The 26,452-nt window shown below is 41.6% G+C and overlaps 2 protein-coding genes across 5 annotated transcripts; one reads left to right on the top strand and one right to left on the bottom strand.

The window, feature by feature from the left end:
- Window positions 1–282: 282 nt before the first annotated feature.
- Window positions 283–26,452, top strand: RTF2 (replication termination factor 2). Its single transcript, XM_021553525.4, has 9 exons — window positions 283–374; window positions 1,236–1,330; window positions 1,798–1,891; window positions 3,319–3,458; window positions 4,569–4,647; window positions 20,373–20,486; window positions 23,649–23,703; window positions 23,796–23,888; window positions 25,263–26,452. Exons 1-9 carry the CDS (start codon window positions 306–308, stop codon window positions 25,445–25,447), a joined length of 924 nt encoding a protein of 307 aa, XP_021409200.1. The 5' UTR covers window positions 283–305; the 3' UTR covers window positions 25,448–26,452.
- On the bottom strand, window positions 9,703–16,881 carry LOC110483547 (putative beta-1,3-galactosyl-O-glycosyl-glycoprotein beta-1,6-N-acetylglucosaminyltransferase 7). Of its 4 annotated transcripts, none has more exons than XM_021553522.4 (6): window positions 16,657–16,881; window positions 13,773–14,075; window positions 13,180–13,281; window positions 11,457–12,487; window positions 10,952–11,047; window positions 9,703–10,255 (listed from the first exon to the last, which is right to left on the bottom strand). In XM_021553522.4, exons 4-6 carry the CDS (start codon window positions 12,430–12,432, stop codon window positions 10,029–10,031), a joined length of 1,299 nt encoding a protein of 432 aa, XP_021409197.1. In that variant the 5' UTR covers window positions 12,433–12,487; window positions 13,180–13,281; window positions 13,773–14,075; window positions 16,657–16,881; the 3' UTR covers window positions 9,703–10,028. The 4 variants fall into 4 exon arrangements, with proteins under 4 accessions (XP_021409197.1, XP_021409198.1, XP_085414421.1 ...); XM_021553523.4 differs by having other exon boundaries at window positions 13,773–14,010; window positions 16,657–16,869; XM_085558295.1 differs by lacking the exon at window positions 13,773–14,075 and having other exon boundaries at window positions 9,893–10,255; window positions 16,657–16,791.

Raw genomic sequence — 26,452 nt, 5'->3', positions numbered from 1 at the left:
GAGCGCCAGGTTTGGGGTAAATCCTCCCAAAATGGGCGTCCCGGGAATTTCCTCATGGAAACGAGGGATAAACCCTCGGGAAAGGGGCGCTGGGAGCATCCCCCCCGCGCTGAGTTGGTGCGATCCGCGCTCCCCCGTCCCGCCGCGATGAGCTCGCCCGCCCCGCCCCGTGGCCACGCCCCCAGCCGCCCGTTGCTACGCAACAGTGATCGCCGCTCGGCGAGCGTTGCTAAGCAAAACGTCATTTAAGAGAGCCGGAAGCGGCTCGGCGTTCCCGGAAGTGCGCAGGAGAACCCGGAAGCGCCATGGGGTGCGATGGCGGCACCATCCCCAAGCGGCATGAGCTGGTCAAGGGGCCCCGCAAAGCCGAGAAGGTCTGGGCAGTGCTCCGCGATGGCTGCGGGGCTGCGGGGAGGGGCAGGCCCGGCCCGGCCCGGCCCTCCATGCTGCGAGCGGGGCATGGCGCTCTTGGCGTCGGGGCAGCGCTGCGGGCCGCCCGCGGGCTGAGAACGGGAACGGGATGGGAGCAGGGCTGGGCTGGCGGTGATAGCGGCTGGACAGAGCCCAGGGGACAGGAGGCCATTGGCGATTGTCCCCTGTGCCGGCACTGCTGGGGGGGATGGATGCTGTGTCCGGCAGAGAGACCTGGAGGAGCTGGGAACGGGCTGGAGAATTCCTGAGGGACCCGGGAAGGTGCTGGAGAATTCCTGAGGGAGCTGGGAAAGGGCTACAGAATTCCTGAGGGAGCTGGGAAAGGGCTACAGAATTCCTGAGGGAGCTGGGAAGGGGCTGGGGAATTGCTGAGGGACCCGGGAAGGGAATGGAGAATCCCTGAGGGGGCTGAGCCTGGAGCAAAGGAGCTCAGGGGGACCTTGTGGCTCTGCACAGCTCCTGCCAGGAGGGGACAGCCGGGGGGATTTGGGATCATCCCAGGGAACAGGGACAGGAGCAGAGGGAATGGCTCAGGCTGGGCCAGGGGAGCTCAGGGTGGGACCAGCAGGAATTTCCCCATGGAAAGGGGATCAGGAATTGGAACTGCCCATGGAATGGTGGAGAGCTCATCAGGAATTTTGGCAAAATCTTTGGCTGAAGTTATTTTATTAACTCACTCCAAGTGCACAGAGCAGGTTTGGTAACAAACCTGGGGGTTTGATGAATGTTTCACGTATAAGCTGATTTTATGCTTAAATAATTTATAAATATTTTTAAATAATCAATGTTTTTTCCTCCCCCAGGTTGACAAAGTTGCTGAATTGGTGGCAAGGTGGTTCTACTGTGCCCTGAGCCAGGAGAAACTGCGTCGGCCCATCGTGGCCTGTGAGCTGGGCAGGTGGGAATGTTCCCCTGGACACCTCAGGAGTTAAAAAACCAAATTATAAATATAAACTATAAATGCAAACTTAAATAATATAAAAATAATTTACATTATTAAAGTTAATTAAATATAAAAATATGAAATAAATTAGAAGTCTAAATATAAAATAATAAATACAAAATTAAATAATATAAAATGTATTAAGTTTTCTTAAATTAAATTTAATATAGTAATTTCAACATATACTATATTGATTTTTCAAAATAATTAAATATAAAATTTAAATTATTAATATAAAATTGTAAATACAAAAATGATATTAAATAATTATAATATATTAAAATCCAATTTAATGTGTTATATTAAATATTAATTACATAATGCGTTATATTGTACCATATATATTGAAATTATAAACATAAAATTATAAATACAAACCATTATGGCAGCCCAATATAACCAGTGGAATTTTTATGTTACAGGTTGTACAACAAAGATGCCGTCATTGAATATTTGTTGGACAAATCCCCTGATAAAACCCCCATGGAATCTGCATCCCATATCAAGAGCATTAAGGTAAACAGGTTGTGTTTAATGTGAGAAGTTAAAATAAAACCTTAAATTCACGAGTCAGGCTGTAAAATCTCCATTTGCTTGTGCTCCCACTATGGATTAAAGTGTTTAAACAACAAAACACAATAGCAAAAATATTAAGGATTGTTATCGTGGCTCAGAAATCATGGGGGGAAAGCTGAAGGTTTCACAGAATCACAGCATGACCGGGTTGAGGAGACCTTAAAGACCACAAGTCCACTCCTGGCACCCAGTGCCACACCCAGGCTGGTCAACACATCAGGGCTGGTGGCTCCACCACCTCCCCAGGCAGCCACTGCAGAACTTTATCACCTTTCTGTGAAAAAACTTCTTCCTGATATCCAGCCTCAATTTCCCTTGATGCCCAACCTCAATTTCCCTTGAGGAAGTTGAGCCTGTGTGCTCTGGTTCAGTCAGTTCCTAAAGAAAGAGCCCAGCCCCAGCTGGCCACAGCCACCTTTCAGGAGCTGTGGAGTGATGAGGCCACCCCTGAGTCTCGTTTTCTCCAGCTGAGCACCCCCAGCTCCCTCAGCTGGAAGGGTTTGTGTTCCCAGCCCCAGATCCTCACAGGGTTTGTGTTCCCAGATCCTCACAGGGTTTGTGTTCCCAGATCCTCACAGGGTTTGTGTTTCCAGCCCCAGATCCTCACAGGGTTTGTGTTCCCAGATCCTCACAGGGTTTGTGTTCCCAGCCCCAGATCCTCACAGGGTTTGTGTTCCCAGCCCCAGATCCTCACAGGGTTTGTGTTCCCAGATCCTCACAGGATTTGTGTCCCCAGCCCCAGATCCTCACAGGGTTTGTGTTCCCAGCCCCAGATCCTCTCAGGGTTTGTGTTCCCAGCCCCAGATCCTCACAGGGTTTGTGTTCCCAGCCCCAGATCCTCACAAGCTTTGTGTTCCCAGATCCTCACAGGGTTTGTGATCCCAGCCCCAGATCCTCACAGGATTTGTGTCCCCAGCCCCAGATCCTCACAGGGTTTGTGTTCCCAGATCCTCACAGGGTTTGTGATCCCAGCCCCAGATCCTCACAGGATTTGTGTCCCCAGCCCCAGATCCTCACAGGGTTTGTGTTCCCAGATCCTCACAGGGTTTGTGATCCCAGCCCCAGATCCTCACAGGATTTGTGTCCCCAGCCCCAGATCCTCACAGGGTTTGTGTTCCCAGCCCCAGATCCTCACAGGGTTTGTGTTCCCAGATCCTCACAGGATTTGTGTTCCCACCGCTCCCCAGCCTCGTTGCCTCCTCTGGACACGCTCCAGCCCCTCCATGTCATTCCTAAATTTGGGGAGCCAGAACTGGGCACAGCACTCGATGTGTGCCCTCCCCAGTGCCCAGCAGAGGAGAACAGTGACCTCCCTGCTCCTGCTGGCCACACTGTTCCTGATCCAAATTTATGTTTTTCTTTTCCAGAACGTGACAGAGCTGCAGCTGGTGGATAACCCAGCCTGGTGTGGGGACAAGGAGAGCATCAAGGGGGACAAGTACGATGACCTGCAGGCTGCACGCTTCATCTGCCCCGTGGTGGGGCTGGAGATGAACGGCAGGCACAGGTCAGGGCTCAGCCTGCAAACTGGGCTGGACTGGGAATCCTGCCTGGGAAATGGAAATCATGTGCTAACCCACAGCTTGAGGGGGAATATCTGGCTGGCTTTTAGCTTTCAAGCTTGAACTTTCAGATTTCAAGAGGCTTCTGGGTGTCCTTTCATGGTATATTCAGGAAGAAAGATAAAATTTAACCTTTTCCTGAAGGGGTAGGAGCAATGTTGGCAGAGGAAAAAGTGCTTAAAGGCTGACTGAAGGCTAAAGCACAGGAGATGGGATGTGACCTCTCTTGGAGTCACATCAAGCAGTTGGAATCATGGATTGATTTGGGTTGGGAGGGGCCTTAAAACTCCTCCAGTGCCACCCCATCCATGGGCAGGGACACCTTCCACTGTCCCAGGGGTCTCCAAGCCCCGTCCAGCCTGGCCTTGGGCACTGCCAGGGATCCAGGGGCAACCAGGGTGTCCCTCCCTCACAGCCAGGAATTCCTTCCCAGTATCCAGCCCTTCCCTCTGGCAGTTTGAAGCCATTCCCTGTGTCCTGCCCCTCCATCCCTGTCCAAACTCTCTATCCATCTTTCCTGCAGCCCCTTCAGGCCCTGCAAGGCCACCCTGAGCTCACCCAAAGCTTCTCCTGTCCAGGTGAACAATCCCAGCTGTGCCAGCCTTTCCTCACATTCTGTCTCTCCCTGTGTTAGAATCAGACTGGAGATGGATTCTCAGTTCCAGCCCTGCACTATATCTGTGTTTTATTGCTCTGGGGCAGGGAATTTCCTCACTGCTGGGTTTGGGCAGATCAGCAACTTCTTTGTCACCTGAGGGATGAGAAGAGGAGGAGTTCACAGCTTAATGGTTGCAAAGAATTTCTTCCTCCAGAGAGGGATTAGCCACGAGATCCTCAAGATAAATAAACCAAAATGCCTATTGTGTTGAATGTAGCCAATATTTTTCACTCATTTTTTACATTGTGCAAATTAATAATAAATTAATTACCCACTTAACTATGCTGATAGTTTGATTAGGTGCAAAAACTTGTAAAGAAGGTGGGCTGTGACCTGCCAGCACTGCACAGATCTCTCTTAGTTCTCTTAAAATTATTATGTTGTGTTTTCTTTGAAGGTTTTGCTTCCTGAGAAACTGTGGCTGTGTGTTCTCTGAGCGTGCCCTCAAGGAAATTAAAGCAGAAGTTTGTCACAAGGTGAGTTTGGCCAGCTGCAGAAGCAGTTGGGCCATGTGTGTATTTATATAATTGCATGCACTGCTCTAAAAAGGGAGTTTTTAATCTCAGTATGCAAATTGAAATGGAACTTGGGAAAGTTCTGAACTGTGATGGCCTCAAGTATTTCTTCACTGCCTTTTTAATTAAAGACTGATTCTAAATAATTATAAAATGAATATTTTTGTTCTCAGAGTTTGATTTTGCAGTAACTACTGGTTTTTTTCCCAATATTTGATACTAATTTCAGTTTTTAAAAGGGTGATTGGTTTGCTTTTGGGGATTTTGTTGATTGGTAATTTTTTCTTCCTGAATGCACATGGCTTGTGTTTTATCAGTATCTGTTCTCTGGTTAAACTGGTTGTATTTTCAGGTTACATTTTGTATTTTTGAAGGACATTGGGTGTTGATTTTTTTTATTTTTGGATGGGGCCAACTTTGTAGAATTCTCAGCAGTTCTATAAATTATTGTAGAAAATACTGACCTAGTTTCACATAGCTTGATCTCACTGTACATTTTTTGTAGCTAAGGACAATGATAAAATGAGCAAATACCCTTTTTTCCTATCACTACTTTCATTATCAGCAAGATTTGTGGTGAGGGTTGCCTCACTTGGGCAGTTATTTAATTTCTGTGAACACCCTGATATTGTATAAAACATGGAGTATATTTATATTAAACAAGACCTTTTGTCTTGGTAAATTGTAGAATATTGTAGGGTTTAATCTCCTATTGCTGCTTTCAGTGCTCATTTTGTTCTGTCCTAATGGCTTTGTTTCCTCCTGGCAGATATTAATTTATTTTTAATGAGGTTTTTTTGTTTGCATTTAAATTTTTGTTGATGGATGGGTGTAACCAGAGCATAGAATGCAGGAATGAGATGTTTTGTCCATGGTTTGGCCAGTCTGATAATTTATAAAAACCAAATGAATCTCACATATTTTTCCCTGGCTGTTTTTTTCAGTAATGAGTATTTAGCATGCAGCTGGAAATTTTTCACAATATTAAGAAAGATTCTTCTAGAAATAATTAAATTAATTAAATGGATATAATATTTAGTCTCTCATCCTCTCATGATTGGATTTTGCAGCTGAGAGAACACACTGAGTAGGGTCAAAGAATTTAGCAGATTTTTGGGTGTATTCTGATGCTGTTCTGCTTAATCAAGAAGGGGAGTAGAACTTTTCTGAAAGGAGCAGAGGGAAGTGGTTGCTGTCCTTTGTGGTATATCAGAGTTTGTTTAATTAGCAGCACATCCACATTTCTGCAGCAATGGGGCGTGCAGGAAAAGGAGCTAATGAAGAAGGAAAATTAAGTATGGTGCATTGTATATGCTCAGATTGGAATGTTAATGAATAGAATCCTCTTCTGATGATGTTAATACAAAAAAAATTGAAGTGCAGAATATTTGAATGTTGTGGGCTGCCTCATACGTGTTTCTGCTGGTGCTAATTATTGCATTTTAGGAATTGCAGTGATTTTGAGGCAAAATCTGTCTGTGAGACCCACGTGAGCCACCATTTTCTTTGTCCTGGCTTTGCCACCTTGGCCTGTGCCATCCCACCCAGTGTGTGCTGTGAGACTGGAGAGGGATGTGAGGAAAGTTCAGCAGAATCTGTGTTTTCACAGATTCTCATCACAAACCTCATCCCAGAGGTTGGCAGGGGGTGTGAAAGTGGAGAAGTGTCAGTGCTGGAGCTCTGGGCCATTCCATCCCACACGTGTGGGATTCAGGAGAGCTCCCCAAACTCTCCAAGAGCTCTTTCCTGGCTGTGCCCTTTTTCTGTGAGCCCCCACTCTGCTCCCTGCCACCAGCAGGGATTTCCCACAGCACTTTGGGAAGAGATGCTCTAATGATGCACTGGAAATATTCCCCAGGGAATTCCAGACCTCTCACTGCTCAGTTCTGAGTTGTTTTTGCTGTAAACAAAAATAGAGAAATCCATTTGCCCAGTGGTGTGCAGGGCACCAGATAAGTGTTTAGAAAAACCAGGATGCATGTGCAGGTTTTCTCTGATTCAGGGAGATGGGAAACACCAGGGTGGATTGAGCATTCCTTGGTTTCCCTTGCCATAGTCCTGGATTTGAAGGGGTCTAGGGAGGAGGAACCAAACTTTCCCTTAGAGGTCCCTGTCTTTTGCCTCAAAAAAACTTGACATGAAGAGCTGACAGTATAAAATACATGTATTTATCTGCTAGACTGGTTTGGTACTGGGGAAAGGCACAGGAATGGGAGAGGAAACTGTCATGGTGGGGTCAACTGTAATTAATGTGTGAGGCCATTCTTTACCTTGAAAATAAACTGTTCTTCACATCTTAAGTAGCATTTTGAAGGGTTCACCTTAAAGAATAACATTCAAATGTGGGAATTTAAAACCAGCAGAACAGTCAGACACTGGAGCAGTGTTGAGAGAAAGAGAGATTGTCTCTCACTGCCTGCAGGGTAATGCTCTGAACTGTCTTGCCAAAATATAAAACTTCTTGGCTTTCAAAGATTTGTTGAAAGAGCAGTGAGAGCTTTTTAGTTGTGGTTTAAGTTGGAGTGCAGACTTGGCTGATGAAGTGCTGGAGACGAATTTTGTAGCTTCTACTTAGACTTAAAATAGTTGGAAAAGAGCTTTTGTCTGAAACAGAACAACTTAGGAGTGCAAATACATCTTGTAATACATTTTTACACAGCAGTGGATTTGGTTTGGGCTGTGTTTTTGAGCTTTTGATCAGTAAGAAGGAAAAATTTAAACTCTCAACCCTGTCACATGCTAAAATGTGACTTAGTCACATTTCAGTCAGCAAGAAGAGAAATAACTTTGCTTCCAGATGTGGAATCTGTTGCAGCAGCTCTGCAGGTTGGGATTTCTGCTGCCTCCTGTTCCTCAGGAAGAATTATTTGTGATGGAATCTGTCAGTTTAAAAATTACATTTGGAGCAGGGTTTTTAATTCTCCAGCAGCATAAAATTAAAGGAACAAGCAAGACTCTCTCTGCTCCCTCTTTGTGCATCTGCTGGGATGTTGGAGATAGCAAGTCTGTGGTGATCTGTGTAGGTCTGTGGATATTGGTGTGCCCAAATTTTTTGGAATTTTTGTTCCAACTGGCTTGCAGATTCTTGCATGGGCAGTTTTTGGTGTCTGCTATTTGACAGAAATTACACTTTAATTTGGACGCTGACTCTCTAAGAAGTTCCTATGGATATAAAATAGACTAGAAGTGGTGTAGGGACAGGATAGAGGTTATGGGATTGGTGCTGAAAGTCCTTCTGGGGGTCACTTTGAAAGTTAAGGACAAGATTTAAAATGTACTTTCTTGGATCGCTCCAAAGTTTATTTTAGACTTGTTTTCAGAGTAGCTAAACACAGACTTGAAATAGTGCCCTAACTATTCAGCTCTGTGCCATTTCAAACACTTAACCCCAGGTTTAATTTAGATATGAAGCTTTCTGAAACAGAATTTATGCCTGTGGCTGTCAGATCCAGAGCTGGGTGTGCAGCAGTGGTTCCTGGAACCAGGGTCACTTTGGCACTTTCTGCTCTTAGGGCACACAATTAACAAATATTTGCTGAGCTCTGAAAGTTGTGATTGATCAACTCTTAACATAATAACACAGAATTCCTGAAGGCTTTTTGTGTGTGTTTCAAGGAGGTGATGTGGTCGTGGTCATCACAATAATGAGTTGAATTATTTCTTATTACTTGAGAATGGTTTAATGATGATTTTCCTAAAATTTTGTTTCAAACACAAAATCCTTTAAGCAAAGGTCATGCTGCAAAGATATGCTGCAATTCCTGGGTTGACATGGATCAAGTCATACCAAAATTGTATTTTCAGAGGCCTTTTTGTGCAGGTGTTTTGCCTGGTTCAATTTCTGCAAAAGGAGCCCATGATATACAGTGCCTGGCTATTGAATTTTTAATTTTAATTCAATTTGGAAATGATGTACAGTTGTTGTCTGTGGTGGTGCCAGGGGTGAAAGCTGCAGACTGGATTGGCTGCAATGATGGCAATAAGGAACCTTCCATTCCTGTTTTAAAAGACATCGTGAAGTGGATAAGTCCTGGCAGTGCCCTACAGTGGACTGGAGAGAAATTAATTATGAATATTGCTATGATTAACACATGCCAGAGACCCATTAGCTTCAGTAATGGTTTGGAGATAGACTCTCAACAAGCTCAGCATGAACATATGCCTGGCTTTTGTTTTCCTTTTCTTTTTTAGCATTATTTCCTTGCATTAGAAAAAAAAAAGTATCTCCAGCAATATTTAGCCACAGGATAAGTCTTGGATTATCCAGGCAACTGAGCACAGGCCTTTGGGTTGAGTTTGTAAATAAATAGGGACCAGATGGCTTTTCTTTAGGTTAAAGTTCATTTGCAAGAAATGATGTTTCCAATAAACTTTTGTGGGAAAATGAGGAATAAAGTTCCAGCAACCTGGGAATGAGTTTGTAGCAAGAAACTTTCATCTCCTGTTGTTGGGACATTTGATTTTTTTGGAAATAGGCTCAATCTGTATCCAGTTTTCTTGTGAGAACTCAGGGATGTTTTGGGTGCATATTGAAGATTGCATTGAAATTGCTCCTTTTAAAATGAATTTTTATTTAATTTGTATTTATAATTTGCAGTTTTTAATCGAGTGAGTTGTCCAGGTGTTACTGCACTTGCTGCAGGCTATTTGCTTCTCTCAGTGAGGTACACTGGGATGGGAAAATGTTTGAAAAATGGCTTTTTGCTCAGTTTTACTGTAATCCCTGGCCTCAAATTTTCCCTCTCCTTGCCCTAAACTCCTGCAGAGACTCAGAACAGACACTTGGAGATAAACATGTGTTGCAGGATCCTTCTGTTATTAGGAGCAAAGCCTGGGAAGGGCAGCAGTGATGTTGCCATGCTACAAAATGAAATTAGGGATGTGGCTGGCCATGGGAAACAAAAACAACCCCACACCCCTCCAGGGGCATGAGCTGTGTCACAAACTAGTTGTCATTTATGTACAAGCTCTGAAATTTTAGCATCAACTTCATTATTCAAAACATTTCATGAGACATTCAGTGGCCATGACTTTAATCTGTTATTTCTCTGTATTTAATCTTTGTTCAGTCACTGCTTCCAATTTATTTATTATGTTCATGCTTTGGCTGTGAACACGAGGAATATTGACTTTCCAGCTAAATAAGTCACTGCATTATGAACTTCCCCCCTTGATTTCAGCCATTCTTTGGGAATGAACCTGTTGCTACCGGAATAAATAAACCCCATTTATTTAGAGAGTGCAGGATTGTGCTTTACCCTCCATGCACAGAGCGAAGCCGTGGCTGTAAATGTCCTTTTTTGCTGCCAGGTGCTGCAGGTTTGCTGGGGAGGGGGCTGATCTCAGCCATCCAGCTGCATGTTGAAGTGGCTGTGCTCCTGCAGGCGCCAGTGCTGCTCGATGGGCACCTGAGCCTGGCGCAGCGCCTTGAGCCGCAGCCGCCGCTCCAGGCACTCCAGCGCCAGGGGGTTCCTGCCAGCCTCAAACTTGTTGGCAAACAGATGAGGGGACTCAATGATCCACTGCAGATCCCCCAGGCCATAAATGCAGATGTCTCTGACGTAATGACCTGCAGAGATAAATCAGAGAGGTGTAGCAGCGACGGGAAGCGTTTTTTAAAAATGAGTTTTTCACCTTCGGGTTTCTGCATAGCAGTCGAGCTGGAGGATGATGCCACAATATTATAAAGACAAGGTTTATGTTTTACATAAGTAGATGTTTGTTACCTCCAGCTGCTCTTCCCTGCAGCGTTGCTCTGCTTAATAAAATCTTGTAGCTGGGCATCAGATGTTCTGAGCTCCTGGGATTCCCTGCTCAATCACACCCGGGCTCAGCTTGCACACTTAGGGATTTTAATTATTTCTGCATGCTTTCCTATTCTTCAAATTGAAGGGACTTAAACCAATATTGATGGAAGTTCCTGACAAACATCCTTGTCAGGTAAAGCCCCTCCACTGAACTGATCAGATAAATTAGTGCATTGGTAATTATGGGCCAAAAGAAAGTTTGTCAGTGTATGGATACTGTTCTCATCTCAAAATATATAAAATATGTAACTAATGTATTAATGTAACATACATCTCAAAACCTCTTTAATTGGATATAGTGCAGTAATTTATAGGGTGCCTTGTTTCATTTAATACATCCAAAATAAATTATATATGACCAGTGAGGCAGATTTAATAGATGGTTTAAATAATATGTAATCACCAATTAATGCTCACCAGTGAATCAAATTTAAGCTCATGATCAAAATTCACGTTACCTTTGCAGCCTTTGTGTGAGAGCCCTTCTTGATCTTTCCATTTGATGGCTCTTAAGTCTCCTTGCCAGCCTGCATTGGGTGTAGCCCCTGGAGCATCTTTAAAAACAAAAGGCTCTGTTAAGATTCTTTTCTACTTATTGCAGCAAAATTTTTCACTGCTGGACACTTCTTAACTGCAGTCACATTAAGTATTTATTTAGATATTTATGTCATAAGAACAGATATCATTCTCAGTATTATTGCTTTTTTAAAATTTCTTGAGAACAAAAGCTTTCGTGCAGCAAAAAAACTTCTTTTTAACCAGAATTTTTCCAACTCCTGGCCTGCACTGAAATAGCCATTTCCTGCAATCAAGCTTTATTTCTCAGCCTCCAGATGAGGCTTTTCAAAAGGGCAGCAGCAAAGCTGAAGAAATGCCTTTATTTCTGCAATTCAGAGCTGTTCAGCTCCGAGCTCACAGCCTCTCCCTGCCCTGGTTCCTTGTGCAGAAATACCAAACTCTTACCAGGTAAACGATTGAGGGTGACCCAGTAGTGCTCGTCAGGGCTGTAGGTGTCCCTGGACCACTCCAGCAGAGCTTTAGCTCGGGCATCGCTCAGTGTGAACTCCACAAAGTCCTTGGTGAGGATGTAATAGGCACTGCCAAAATAGATGGTCAGGTTATGTGGGGGCTGAGCCTTCCTGACCTTTGCTGGGTACACGTATGGCACCCCAGAGTGCACATACTCCCTGTAGCTGACCTCTGTCCTGTGCTTCACATGCAGGGGCTGCACTATCCCAGGAGTGATATTTTTACCATTCCACTTACTTTTTATGTATTGTATAATTTCTTTATTTGTTTTCAAGGGGTAATCTTGACCACACAGATTAATAACATAATTCCACTGAACTTTGGAGTTAACGAGGTCTCTCATGCAATTAATATCAGCTTGTAATCTTGAAAACCCTGCATAAACAACATGTTCTGTTTTTGAGGAAATAAAAATATTTTCGAAGCAGTTAACGATGTTCTTTACAGCAGTTTTATAATCTCGGGGTGACTTTTCATCAATGTGGATGCAGTAAATATTCTGAGGCATATAAATAGCTCTTAGCAGCCTCACAAACATTTCCAGCTCCTTGTGAATTGTAATAATGTACGCCAAGGAGAAATTTCCCTCTTCCTCTGACAGTGGTCTGGTGATAAAATGCAGAGTCTTCAGGACTGTGGAGCAGCTGCAGGAAGTCTGAGTGCAGCTGAGTGCTTTGGGCTGGTAGGACTTCTGACAAGAGTTCCCAATTTTAAAGGCTGCAGGTTTCCCCACAAAAAGAGCTGAGCAAAGTTCATCTGGGTAAAAGCCACACTCTGCTCTTCTGACATGGAACTTTTGGTCATTTGACTCGTCATAAAGTGGAACCTTTAGGTAAATGAAGGTGTAGATGAACATACAGACAGCAGCACACACTAAAAATCTTGATTTCTTTGCATGAAGTGGGTTCATCTTTCACTTCCAGATCCTGTCTTCTTATCATAGTCCAGTTAAACATTCAGATCATCTGAAATGAAAAGTGAGATAGAGGGAAAGAACCTGTTTTGTTTTTTTTTTAAGAGATGCCATGTTAGTGCTGCAGTTATAAATGTTGGGATTACTACCAGGAGGAACTTGAATGCACTCAGCCCTGGGAATGCAGAGCCACGAGGCAGGAATTTTGTCTTTCCAGGACAAAATGATCTCAAAATGATACAAAAGAACCCAAAATGGCTTTGAATTCTTCACTGCTTGACCAAGGGGGGCTCAGCCCCTCAGGTGGAGACTCCTGTGCTCGGAGGTGAGCCCAGGGAAGAAGTGAGCTCTGAGTGCTCAGGAGCAGCTGCTGCTGAGATTTCCTCAAGGCCTGGGAAACTTGAAGTTCTGCCAGAGGATCAGAATTCAGTAAATTAAATCAACAGAAAATTTATTAAATAAACAGAAGGAAGAGGCTAAAACGTAATCCACAAAATACACTGGGTTTTATCCTTATAAAGTCAGCTAATGTTTCTGACTCGGAGATTTTTATTTTTTTTTCCCTCTGCCATCTTTGTATCTGAGCTTTGGAAAGATGAACGAGGGAACAACACTCATTTCTTACTTTTGGTATTTGTGCATACCCTGAGATAAGGACACAACTGCCAGTACTGGCATTCTGAGATAACCAATTTACAGCAGTATCTTAGCACAGGAGTTTTTCCATTGTGGTTTTTTCCTTACCTTTGCCTTGTTGAACAGTCAGAAGAATGAGAGCGCAGCAGTCCTGAATCCCACAGCAATTACATGAAGTCTTTACCCTTGAAGCACTTGGTATCAAAACTCCTAGAAAAAAATACCAAGGAGAAGGTCCATCAACTGTCATTAAGTTTAACAGTTAATTTTAAAAGCATTTTTATTTTCTTTAAAGGTAATTCATTTTCGCTTCTTTCATTCAATGATTTTTTAGAACAAAATTTGCATTTCACCTTGAAATAGTTTACATTTTGCAGCTGTCAAAATCATGAGATATTTACACAGAAACAGAGAAAAATAGATTTTTATAGTCTCATTAGAAGAATGCTGCTGTAGTTAGAAGGCTTGAGGTTTTCATTAGAAAGAAGTGAAAAATACTTTTTTTTTAATTAAAAAAAACCAGTATCTCCCTTAAAAGCTTAAAATAAAGGGGGCATTGCAGTTAAAGCAGCAAGGAGACATAAAATTCAAAAAGCATTAAGAGCACACACTGAACCCAGAGAAGAGATCCTCCATATTCCCACTTTTTTAAGATCTCATTAGGCTGTTGGGAAATAATGTATTTCTCTTTTGCTCCTTACTGCTATGCACTGGATTTCATGCTGGAATGGTGCCTCCTTCCCACTGAGCATTGCAGAAAGCAGAGCTGGGTGTTAGGTGCAGGGCTCGTCCATTTTCCTGGGATGTTCTTTAGGCAGCTCAAAGAAAAACAGGAGGAAATCAGCTCCCAGGAGAAGATTTTTGCCTTGCAGCTCCTCAGGGATGCATTCACTGGGTAAACAACCTTGATGGGAGCACTCCATCCATCTGAGCAAAAAGCTGCAGAAATCAAATCCGTGTCAGCCTTTGGATGCTGTGCAGAAAGCAGGAGAGCAGGGATGGCACTGCAAGGTGAAAAGCAGGATTTCTGCATGAAAAATGAAATTAAATCCATCCCGTGCCAGAGCCTAGAGGGGTTTCTGCAAGGACCATGATGTACATACCCAGAGGCTGGAACTGGGAAAAAGCCAATTACCCTAATTAAATAATACTACTTAAACTTATGAAGAAGAGGGACTAGCTTCTGCTCTAAAACTTCTGTTTTGCTTTATATATATAACTATATTCTAAAACTTTAAATTTGAAGTTTTCTACTATGTGATATTCCACACTTCTATTCAAACTACATACTTAGAATCTTAGTTCTATTATTTAATTTTGGAAGCTTTCTTTATGGCTTCAGGTTAAATGGAATGTTCTCTTGGGGCTTAATGTCTGATAGTACAGAAGGTTTAAAATTCTTAGCACCTAGGGTTCTAACAGAGCTGGACTTGAACAAACTCTTTATTCTGAGGCAATAATTGGCAGGGGGAGCATTGAGATTCCTCTGAATTAGTGAACATCACAAGATCTCTGGAATGTCACAGGGAAGGTTCATTCTGAATATAAGAATTACACTCACAACAGCAGCCAGCTGCAAAAATATTTAGGATTTTATACCTGATTAAATACAAAACATCTTAACACCAAGATTGTGGGTTCAGTCCCTGTACAGATAATTTACTCGGGGGTTGAACTCAATGATCCTTGTGGGTCCCTTCCAACTCAGAATATTCTCTGAACCTATCCAGAATGAGGGTACTTGGCAGATTTCTTTTCCTTAAATACATTTTGGACAGGTTGCAAAGTGTAGTTCTAGGGAGCCAAGCTGTAAGCTGCTTGTTTCATACACCTGAATTTTTATTACCCTTCAAGTAATAGCTTCTGGGGCTGTTTCAGGTTGTTAAGTGCTTGCCATGGATTTTTTCCTACTGGACTGTGTGACATCTAGAAACTGTATTTTTATGGCAGCATAAAAGTACACAAACACCCCATAATCAGGTAAGAGGCAGCAATTCCACTCCAGTGTTAACATATTTATGGGGAACTACAAAACAGAGTTTGCTATATTTCATCCTCGGGAGGATTTTATGGAATGAAAGCTTTTTGGTACCAGATTTAGAGCTGGAATTGCAGCTGTCAGTGCCACTGGATAGGAAATTTGTTGTTTAGCAGGATTCTCTCAGCCCTGTCTGCTGGCAAGGATTATTATCCCAAATTTCCTGCTGCCCATTGGGAATGTCCACTGTCCATAATGACCCTGTCTGGAACTGTCTTGCCCTTGAGTCTTGTTATGTAAGAGTGCCATGACAGGTATTTTCTGTTAGCAGAATGTCTCTAAAACTCAGCATTTCTTACATTATGCACAGGTTTTCTAAATCTGGAGGATGAATTTGTATGAATTTTTAAAACTCCTGCCAGTAGTGTGTGACATTCTTGGAAAAAAAAAAATAAAATAAAAAACACCAGAGATTTTCAAGCACTTTTGTGGATGCTTTTAAGGATATTGCTTAACAGAAAATTGTTGTAAGCCTAAGATACTCCATCTCAATTAACAAAGTAAACTCTAGAGGAAAGGGGAATTATGATGATGCCTGGAAAAAGCTGAAATGTCAGCTCAGCTCATTGAGTCCCCATTAGCACAAACTGTGTTTTGGAGTAACAATCCTTCTGCTTTTTGCTGCTTCTCCTGCCCTTGCATTTAGCACTGCATCACTGCACCTCGAAACGTTCTGTTTCCTCTGTGCTCTTTGCTTTTGCCCAATATTAAAGTTTAGATCAAGTTTGCTTCGTATGACCTCGTAATTTAGTGAGACAAATGACTTGGGAATGCTTCATCTTCTAATAAAATGCTGGAAAAGCATTGAATACTTATTTCAACTTTTTCATAGCTGATTTCTTTTTGTTTGAAAGGTATTTACGCAGGCATTAATGTAGACATTTTATAAACAAGGGAAGACTAATTCAATCCTTAAAAATGTTAAAATCAGTTATTTTAAATGCTTTTCCCATTGCTTTTTTTTTTGTTTAAAAGGGGGTCAGAATACAGAGTCTGCTTCTGGATTTTCAGATGCATTGAGTAAAAACATTTCTCCATCCAACCCAGTTATTTAAATAATTATTTAAAAACACTGCGTTAGAATTTACTGATACATATACAGCAAATTTCTGAAGTTGTAGCGTTCATCTTTGCTATTAAATAATTATTTAAAAACACTGCGTTAGAATTTACTGATACACATACAGCAAATTTCTGAAGTTTTAGCATTCTTTGCTATTTTTCCTCGTCCTGTTACTTGTTTTTCCTTGTATATTTGACCTTGTCGTAATTTAAAACAAATACAGTGAAAACTATTAAAACCCTTAAGTTGCAGAGCTAAAAAAAAAAAAATAAAATTGCAAATTGCATAAATACTGTGATTTTTATAATACAATTAGTAGTAACGCCCTCCATCCTTCTGTGCATGGGTCACAATGTAGAGAAGGGGGGAAAAAAAAAATATTAACCTAACTGCAGAATTGCGTGTTTCCTAAGTAAAATCAGCATTTTACGTAAGGAAAAAAAGCAAGGAACTGCATGTTGCGATGGGAGTGATGCAGCCTTACCTGGTCCAGAGGCGGCCGGGAGACGGCAGCATAGTAAGGATGCATGCGGGGGCTCATTGTCCTTCGGCGGGAGGCGGTGTCGCCTGTCGCGACATTAACCATTAACCGGGAATGCTGGCATGTCCCCGCAATGTCACCGAGCTGCAGGAGAGCTGAGCCCCCGAGCTGGGGCTGGAGCACTGCGAGCAGCCTGCCTCCTCCTCCTCTTCTTCCTCCTCCTCCTCCTCCTCCTCCTCCTCCCCCTGCCCTTAACTGTTCGCCTGCCGAAACTTTCCAGCTGGCGGCTGAGAATTTTATCCAGCAGGGAATTGCTGCTGTTGGGTGTTTCCAGTGGCTGGGAGCTAAAAACACAATAAATAAAATGTCTTGAAACCCTCTTATCCCAGCCCTCGCTTGGGATAAGCAGCTTGTAGCTTAGTTTTAGTTAGAAAGAACGAAGGTGTAAAGTGAAAGAATGAAATGTGAGCGACTCTTATAAATGTAATCACCTCTGTAAAACAAGGATGGAGCCCTGAGTGAGCCGAGGAGATAAGAAAGGAAGGGTTGGGATATAACTGCTGGCACTTCTGCAAAAATAGGGTCTGGCCCTGGTGGGTAAGGAGATAAAGAAGAGGTTTAAATGTGACTGCTATGTCTGAACACTTCTGTAAGCAAAGGACCAGGAAAATAAAAAGAGCTGATGCAAAAGGCCAGAAAAACAGATTGGTAATGGATAAGAGACAGAAGGAGATCATAATTATAAATCACAGCTATAAGCAGAATGTAATGTAGCAGTAAAGTGAGGTGTGTGATGAAGATGTCTGGTAGAACCACGTGCCATGTGTGTAACCCTGAGATAAAGAAACCACAAGTTCTATAAGACCCCAGCCCTTAGAACTCTAACTTTTAGATAAGCAAACAAACAAGGGCAGATGCCAGAATTGTAAAATTATAAAAGCCTGTGTGAAATGAACCACAGGCAGCAATGCACAAGGAGGTGTTCTCTGGTGCCAGAAAGGTGTACCTGCTGTGCAGCACATTGCTTTGGCTCCTCCTGCACACACCCAGTGTTTGCTGTTACAGCCTTTTAAAGGTTCTTTAAGAAGTGGAAAGTTGAGCTTAAATGTGCTGGGATTGGGAGGAAAGATCCTGATTAAAATACCATGTTGGTCAGAAATAAAGGGAGAGAAAACCTCAAGTAAGTTAAGGCATAGCTGCAGGTATGACAGGTACAAAAATATCACTGATTTTAAGAGAAACTCTGTAAACTGAGGCTTTTTCTTGAACTTGTTTTGAAGTAGATGCTGTGGCTTCTGAGTGAAGTTCACATTTTTGTGAATCACTAGGTGGGAAATTTCCACTGCTCCCAAGTTGTCCTTTACTCTCTGACCTATTGCATGTCTGTGTTGGGTGACAATGTAAAAAAAAAGAAACATGTTCAGCAAATCTTACACTCCTGGACTTTTAATGGCTAAACCTCTGGAAAATTCTCTCTCTTAAAACAAGTTTTAGTTAACTGTGGCAAGCAAGAATAATCTTTAATACATGAGCTTGTATGACCAGGAGATGAACAGTGAGATGCTCCATGAATGATCAATCTTCCTCCTAAATGTCCCTTTTAAAGAGGGACATTCAGGTTATGGCCATCCATGTCCCATATCCTGGTGGGAATTGTGCATTTCCCAGCAATGGTGATGTTCAGAACTGCAGAAATTCACTGTTAAAATGTGAGAAAGAGCTTTAGGTTTCTCTGAAGACATCAGACTGTAACACTGGTTTAAATATTTAGACATGAAAACATATTTGTCTGTTGTTTATTTGTATTACATTAAGACTAGAGTAGTCATGCATGGAACTACATTTTAGATGCTATAAAAATAAATGTGTCAATGTAGAAATAATGTACAACTCTTGTCTTAGGCAGCTGAAACTGTAAGCTCTACAATTTGGAAGTCATCTTAAATTAAGAGTTCATTACTACTTTAAAAATCCTGTATTTTATAGTTTAGGAATTATAAGAACTGTCATTTAGAAATGTCCTCTATTCAAGGTGCTAAAAACTGCAGCAAGTACCTTCATCTGTATTTAAAGGCCCAAGATAAACAAGGAACAGCAGAGGAGACCCTGTGATATCATAAACCAAACATCTGCCCCAAGACCTTAATTAATCTGAAGGAAGAAACATCTGAATTTGCAGAACTGAAACTTCTTTCTGCTTTTTATCTCATTAAGATGTTTGGAAGGGTATGGTCTCTGACATAATCCAATATTGTCATGGCAAAAAATTTTTTTCAGGGAATGGAAAGAACACTATCTTCATTTCCTTGTTTCTTGTAAATACTTTTCAGTTTTGAACAATTTTGCCTTTGTTTTCCAGATGGGAACCTGGAATCGCTTGCTCTTTTAAAATGCAGCGTTTAAGTAGAGTCTGCTGAAAAAATATGTTTGAAAAATGCTGCATTAGGAACACACCTAGAAAAGAAATTGTGGGGCTTTTAGAAATGAATTTGTGGGGCTTATTTAGGATCAAGTCAGCTGCCAGCTCCTGCCCCAGAATGAAGACTGAAATTCTTCATTTTGGAGCCTTCTCACTCCCAGGTGTGAGATCACACCAGGCTGGGCTTTGTCATTGAGTAGAAATGGAAAAATGTGGGCCACTCCCCCATTTCTTGTGTGTGACTTTTCCTCTTCCTGCCTGATGTCCTGTGCCTCTCTCTAAGCCCTGTTTCTCCTCTCAATCTCAGGCTCATTTTTGAGGCTGTGCTCAGCACTTGAGCAGAGTCCTGCCCATATGTCCTTTCATTTGTTTAATTCCTACTGCAAATACAGGAGTAACCTTTCTAGACCTTCGTTTAGAAAAAGAAGAGTAATGGCAGAGGCAGGATTATAAATTAATCTTGCAGATTAATAGAAAGCTTCTGCATTTAACAAAATAACCTGAAAAACTCCCGAAACCAACCAACAAAAACCCAAAACAAAAACAAACAACCCCCTAAAAACAACAAAACAAAACAAAAAAGCAAATTGAGATCTTAGACAAGAAAACATCATGGTCAATGGGCTGGTACATCAAATGATTGCAAATGTGCACAGGAAAACATCTGTGCCTTCAACCATGAAACAAATGTGGAGGTACACAGAGCACATTACAGCCATTATCCAGATTAATTTATGAAAGTAGTTGGAAACTTGGGAGTGTTTGATAAATCAGATAAGGGTATGGTCTCTGTGATACAATCCAGTGAGGCAGCGAGGCAAGGGTAATGAATTATTCTGCTTTCATGACTCCTTTTTATTCCCACAGTAAAATAAAAAAAAATTAAAAAAAAACACCTACCCAAAAGAGCCTCCAGAAACCCCTTCATGTTTTCCTGTCTACCAGCTGAAGAGAAAAATTTGCTGTCTATTCCACATGTAGAGGAATAACACCTTTGCTCCCATCAATTGTTTCTTACCTCACTAAGGTGAAAGACAAATTCTAGAGCAGAATGGCATAAAAGTATTAATTAGATGTACTCCTAACTAAAAATCAGAAAGTTATTTTGGGTTTTAGCTGTGGGGTTCAGTAAATTGAGTAGATTCTTATTAGGAATACTTATAAGTACATTTGTGCCTTGTAAAACAAGGAGCCCATGAACAGAAAATGCACAAATGAAAAAAAAGAATTAGTCAGAGTGTTGTTTATAGGAAACAGCAAAATAAAAGTGCAATTTTGTCCTTTCTTTTCTTTCATGAAGTGTGGTGTTCCCTTTCAAGAGGAAGATGTGATTGTCCTTAATGGTAATAAAGAAGATGTGGAAATTCTGAAGAAAAGGATGGAGGAAAGAAGACTTAAAAGTAAATTAGAAAAGGTAGGATTTTTATACATTATTATAAAACTGGAAGAATTCTTGTCTGCAGTGAATCTGCTCTTAGATTTGCTGATCTTTATAAAGATGGATGAACTTTGGAAAGCATTGGGGTTTTGTGTGTATTTGGCCAATAACATTGTGAAGTTTTACATTCTAAACTTTCTCCTGACCGTGTGCACTCAAAATAGACTCTTGCAGCAATATTTCAGGGTTTTCTTGAAATTAATTCGTTCTAGTAACAAGCTACATCATCCCTGTATTTCTTGTGGCACTTCCTGATGATAGCATCAGTTTTTTTGATCTTACTAAATAAGATCAAAACATATCTTACAAAATAAGATCTTTTATTGGCCTCTGTCACAAACAGGATGTTGGGATTTGTGCATTCCTGGGCTGTTGCTGTAGGAGTGTGGAAGTTCATCATGTTTTGTGGTTCTCACAGTCCTCAGCAATCACTGCTCCCCTACATCCCACCATGCTGTTGAGGCCTTTGCATTTTTATATCTGCCCAGGTGCAATGCAGTGGAAATGAAATCCTTGCAGCTCTGCCCTGTGAGCTGGGAGTTGTTCTGTGCTGCTGAGCTGTCAAATGACACTTTTCCATTTGCTGTTTTGCCCTGAACTCCCTGGAGGATGCCAAACAAGCAAACCTTTAGTGTTGACTCAGGTCAGGGTGCTCAGACTTAGCTGGATCACAGAAACATAAATCATAAATCTGATGCTTTCAGCCTCTGAGACTTGGGATGGAGCTTTCATCCCTTGATTTTGCCATGCAAATATTTCCCTGGTTTGTTTTAAAACAAATGCTTGTTTACTTGCTGGGCAGAATATGATTCCTTCTCATCACAGGGGCTTTATTCATCTGTGCCAGTGCAGCATCACTGGGCATGGGCAATACATCAAAAGAATGCTTTTCCATAAAAATCCTGCTGTTCTGTTTCCTGTTTTTCATAGTCTCTGCATCTCATATCTGATGGCTTCTGGCACAAGAGTGATAATCTCATGGTGTGTGTTCAGATGTTTTTTTCTTTTTTTTCCCCTCAGTACTTGGTAGTTAGAAGTTTGGGGAAAAAATAAATTCATAATTTGTTACTAGACTGTTGCAGATCTCAGCAGATGAGTGAGTGGTTGGTTGCATTGGTTTTGTTTAGAAACAGGGCCCTAACAAAACACCTGTAGCTTTGGAGCAAATAATTTTGAATAATCTGGAAGGTGATGCTGCCCACAATTTCTGTACAGCAAAGTACCTGAGTTTGCAGGGCTGTTGTGGTTTTTTGGGTGACAGCACAAAAGGACACCAGTGCCCTGCTCCTGGGGCTCTGTGTGCCCTGGGGGAAGATGCAAATGGGATTTGTTTGGTTAGTGGAGAATGACAGGACAGGATTTGCAAATCTCTCAGCCTCCAGTGGTGACCTTGGTGCCCCAGCTGGTCCCTGCAGCTGGAACCAGCCTTTCCTTTCCTTTCCTTTCCTTTCCTTTCCTTTCCTTTCCTTTCCTTTCCTTTCCTTTCCTTTCCTTTCCTTTCCTTTCCTTTCCTTTCCTTTCCTTTCCTTTCCTTTCCTTTCCTTTCCTTTCCTTTCCTTTCCTTTCCTTTCCTTTCCTTTCCTTTCCTTTCCTTTCCTTTCCTTTCCTTTCCTTTCCTTTCCTTTCCTTTCCTTTCCTTTCCTTTCCTTTCCTTTCCTTTCCTTTCCTTTCCTTTCCTTTCCTTTCCTTTCCTTTCCTTTCCTTTCCTTTCCTTTCCTTTCCTTTCCTTTCCTTTCCTTTCCTTCCCTTCCCTTCCCTTCCCTTCCCTTCCCTTCCCTTCCCTTCCCTTCCCTTCCCTTCCCTTCCCTTCCCTTCCCTTCCCTTCCCTTCCCTTCCCTTCCCTTCCCTTCCCTCCCCTTCCCTTCCCTTCCCTTCCCTTCCCTTCCCTTCCCTTCCCTTCCCTTCCCTTCCCTTCCCTTCCCTTCCCTTCCCTTCCCTTCCCTTCCCTTCCCTTCCCTTCCCTTCCCTTCCCTTCCCTTCCCTTCCCTTCCCTTCATCAGGAAGATGCAGCTGGGACCAGGATAGAAAATTATTCAATCTCAGGTGTCCCTGTGCCCATCCTGAAATCTCTTTCCAATCTATATTCTGCACAGGGAATTTATGCATCCATAGAGTCACAAACATCTGGGAAATGACTTTTCTTTGGGAATCCACCTGCAGCAAAAGGTGGGAGTGCCCTGCACTGGGGTTTTGCAGGTGCCTGAAGGGCAGAAAGGACAGGACCTGGTCTGTGGAAGGTGTGCCTTGGATGGGATGAGCTTTAAGGTCCTTCCCCCCAAACCATTCCATGGATGTGGCTCCAGCAGAGCCCTGATCCTCTGCCACCCCCTCCTGGGTCAGCTTTGCAGCAACATTTGCTGTGGTTTTGTTCCCTTTGCTTCACAGCAGGGGTTCTCCTGAGCTTTAGAACAGAATTAAATATATTTATTTTCTTTAACTTTGTGCAGCTGTCTTAGAACATGTTCACAATTCAGAATGTATCTGGTGAGAATAATGCTAATGACTGTTCTAATACATCTTTCTTTTTATGTAATCAAAGCCAGAAATGGGAGTCTTGTTTTTTTCTGTTTCTTAATCTGTACAAGCATAAATTAATTTGGAAAATCTGCTGCACAGATGCTTTTTAAGAAGTTAGATTAACTCTTTGCATATTTTCTTCCCAAGCAATCCTGCAGCAGAGGGTTCAGTTATTGACAGGTAGCCAGGAGGGATTTTTTTTATGGACTAAACAAAATTTAGTGGATACAAGATTCCATATTCTTCTGACATTTTTATTGAAAAACATCTTTACTTATTGCAATTAATTGTATCTTATTAATGTTGTGCATTTTACTGTCCTGCTGAGTGAGTTCAGATTATCAGTTAATGAGAATTACACCCCCACTTTCAAAGCATGCAAACCAAAATATTAAATCCAGACAAATCCAATTTTGTCCTGCACACTTTTCTTTAATGTAACTGCAGGGTTCTCAAGATTATTATTTTTTCCATGTAGAAATAATACAAAAAATGTGGAAGCAAGAGTTCTAATGGGTAAGAATTAAAAAGGTACTGAATTCAGCTGTGTGTCTATCAAATACAAGTTGAGAGTTTTATCTCCTTTCAGTCAGTTACAGGTTTCTGCTTGTGTTGTTTCAGAAATCAAAGAAAGGCAAGACAGCAGCAGCAGCTTCTCAGCAAGAGCCCTCTGCAGGTAACACAGCTCCAAATTCTGGGTCACCTTCTGAGCCTTGAAGCTGTCAGGATTTCGTTTTTCTGTTTTATAAAATTTATTTATTTATTTAGATTCTCCAGGTCCTTCAAAAGCTAAGGGTGGAAAGGATTGTGTCAATTCCAGCTCTGGGGAAAACAGGCAGATTATCTTCACCAAAAGTTCAGGTTGGTGGTTGATCCTGATGTGAAAATGGGACCAGATGTGCTTGTTTATGTCATTCTAATATTGCTTTAAGTTGGGAACCTGACTTAATGAGATTAGAGATTCTTATTTACACACTCCTTGGTTTGGTGTGTCTGTTGATGTACAGTTGATCAAAAACTATGTTATGGCATTTTATTTGGATGAATTTTGTTAAAAAACCATGATAATTTAACTTTTAATCCTCTGTTTTACCTGCTGATTTGCTGTATGTCCTTGGGAACACTGGAATAGAACTTTAGGATGAGCTGATGAATCTACAGCAGCCTTGAGCTTTGAGTAAACTTGGCAGCCCTTAAATCCAAAGAATGGTGCCTTCTATTTATTTAATATTTATTCTGCTATTTAATGTCCTCAGACTGATATTTTCAAACAGAATGGTACATTTTAAGGTCAGTCTGAGGTTTCTGTGGGAAGAATTAAACCCTGTACCTTAAAAAATCAGAATAATTTGAAGAATCTGAAAATGATGATCTGTAGATAAACTGGGAGCAGCTGAAATTCCATCAGCAGTGCCTGACCTGCCCTCTGCTGTCTGCTTTTATACAGGAGAGACTTTTAAAAATATTTAATCTCAGATGATGAGAATTGCTCCTGCATGTTGAGCAACCTCGTAATTCAAATAATATTAATAAATTTTATATTTTCTGAGGGAGTAAAAGGAAAAAAAAAGCCTTTTGAAACTGTTTCTGTTGGGGTTGCACACACAATTTTTGTGAACCCCTGTGCCTGAGCTTGACTCAGGATGTTGAGTTTCTCCATCCATTTCTCTCACCAGAGACTTGGCTTTTTCAAACACCATCCTGCAACTTGGGAGATTAAATAGTAAAAAAGAAAAGGGAATTTTATGTAGCAGTGGATAAAATACACTGAGAAAAATGATACCAGAAACAGAGGATGGGCATTTCCCCACTACAGAGATAAAATGATGCAGACCATCGTTGTTGGTCATAACTTTGCAAAGAAAAAAGGGGACAGAGGGATTCCCTGGGGAAGGGTGTGGTGGCACAAGTTCAGTTTTTGGGATTTGGGAGCTGATTTCCAAACAAAACTGCAGGCTGCTGGGGACTTTCATGTTGCTAAAGACCAGGGCTCAGCCATTTTTCACTTGGAGGAGTAAATGTTGTCAGTGCTGAGTTGCAGTGCAAGAGATTTGCAGAATTCCTCTCTCAAGATTTCTAAATGTATTTTGAGTGTGATTTCTAAAAGTTGTTGCATCCATATGGGATATATATATGAGAAAAATGCATATATTTTAATTTTCCAACACTGTTTTTCATCTTTATTTAACTACCTTTGTCCATTGTAAGCTTCATTCTCTTCCTTTTTCCCCTCAGAGAATGGAAACCCATCAGTCCCAGGAAAAGTCAATAAAGCTCCTTCCAGCACCACCAAGAGATCCATTGCAGACAGCGAGGACAAGTCTGAGGCTTACAAATCTATTTTTACAACTCACAGCTCAGCCAAACGTTCCAAGGAGGAGTGTTCCAACTGGGTTACTCACACAGCTTACTATTTCTGAAACTATCAGGAGCATCCCTGGCTCCTTTCCTCCCCTGTGGCTCCCTCTGTCCAGCTCTGCTGCAGAACTTTTGTGCTGATCTGCTCCTGCCTGGAATTCCTCTGTAAGTTGGTTATAAACCTGTTGATAGCTGGAGAACCTGTGTCAGCTGCAGCTTCTGTTAAATAAGAAGCAGACCAGCAGAATCAGTGTTGTAGCAGCAGATTTCATTCTGAAATGTTGGAATTTTTGCACAAAAATTCTCTTTTTTTCCTCCCAGTTGGATGTTGTCATCCTCAGTCACAAAGTCCTCTGGAGAAGGAGGAGAGGAGAAGTTCCTGCTCTCCTCCTCTGTTGATTTGGGCCACAAAATAATTGTGTAATTACAGTTTTCAGTGTATTACTACGGAATTCAAACCCTCTGTAAACCCTTTCTGAGAGCAAAAATAGAAATAATGCCTTTTTTTTTTTTTTGTCCAGCTAACTGGGCCCTCAGTAGCACTGTGTATTTCTAAAAGGTTCTGCAGGTATTTTCAAATAATTTACTTTTTGACAGAGTAGATGAGAGCACAGCCATGAAAATGTTTGTGCAACATCCCTGTCCATATTGTTGCAGCCTGTTTCTAACAGCAGAATATTCCCTTGTTAATGTTTAAATCCACATGGAATGACCAGAGGGAAGGCTGGAAGTTTTTCACTTTCCTCTCTCCCTCTTTTAAAATTGAAATCTGCTTTTCTAATCTTAACACAAATGAACCAGAATAGAAATGCAGAAAGTAGGAGGCTTTTAAAACCACTGCATGATGTTTTCTTGTTACCTTTGTGTGTGAAAATGATTTATTATCCTTGTAATATAATATTAAAAGTGTCCCCATTTATAATTGGCAGTAGTTTACCTGCAGATTCAAATGCTGTGTTGATATTTGCATAGGTGGTCTCCATGATTCGAACAGCTTGAATGAAACTGCTGGGATTTTATTATTCTTTTGATAGGTGTAATTAAAAATTGGTTTGCTGTAGAATTTA

This window comes from Lonchura striata, chromosome 20 (assembly GCF_050655825.1).
Source record: "Lonchura striata isolate lonStrDom1 chromosome 20, ASM5065582v1, whole genome shotgun sequence".
Lineage (NCBI taxonomy): Eukaryota > Metazoa > Chordata > Aves > Passeriformes > Estrildidae > Lonchura > Lonchura striata.
Note: the sequence above shows the minus strand (reverse complement) of the source record. Positions and strands in the feature narration are given on the sequence as shown.

What these genes read in the sequence shown, in the direction of transcription:
- RTF2 (XM_021553525.4), top strand. Translation starts at nt 306, where the DNA reads ATGGGGTGCGATGGCGGCACCATCCCCAAGCGGCATGAGCTGGTCAAG. An exon ending in GGCCCCGCAAAGCCGAGAAG is followed by an intron (nt 375 to 1,235) that starts GTCTGGGCAGTG and finishes TTCCTCCCCCAG; the next exon opens with GTTGACAAAGTTGCTGAATT. An exon ending in TCAGCAAGAGCCCTCTGCAG is followed by an intron (nt 23,704 to 23,795) that starts GTAACACAGCTC and finishes TTATTTATTTAG; the next exon opens with ATTCTCCAGGTCCTTCAAAA.
- LOC110483547 (XM_021553522.4), bottom strand. Translation starts at nt 12,432, where the DNA reads ATGAACCCACTTCATGCAAAGAAATCAAGATTTTTAGTGTGTGCTGCT. An exon ending in CACCCTCAATCGTTTACCTG is followed by an intron (nt 11,048 to 11,456) that starts GTAAGAGTTTGG and finishes TTGTTTTTAAAG; the next exon opens with ATGCTCCAGGGGCTACACCC. An exon ending in CTCACACAAAGGCTGCAAAG is followed by an intron (nt 10,256 to 10,951) that starts GTAACGTGAATT and finishes TTATCTCTGCAG; the next exon opens with GTCATTACGTCAGAGACATC.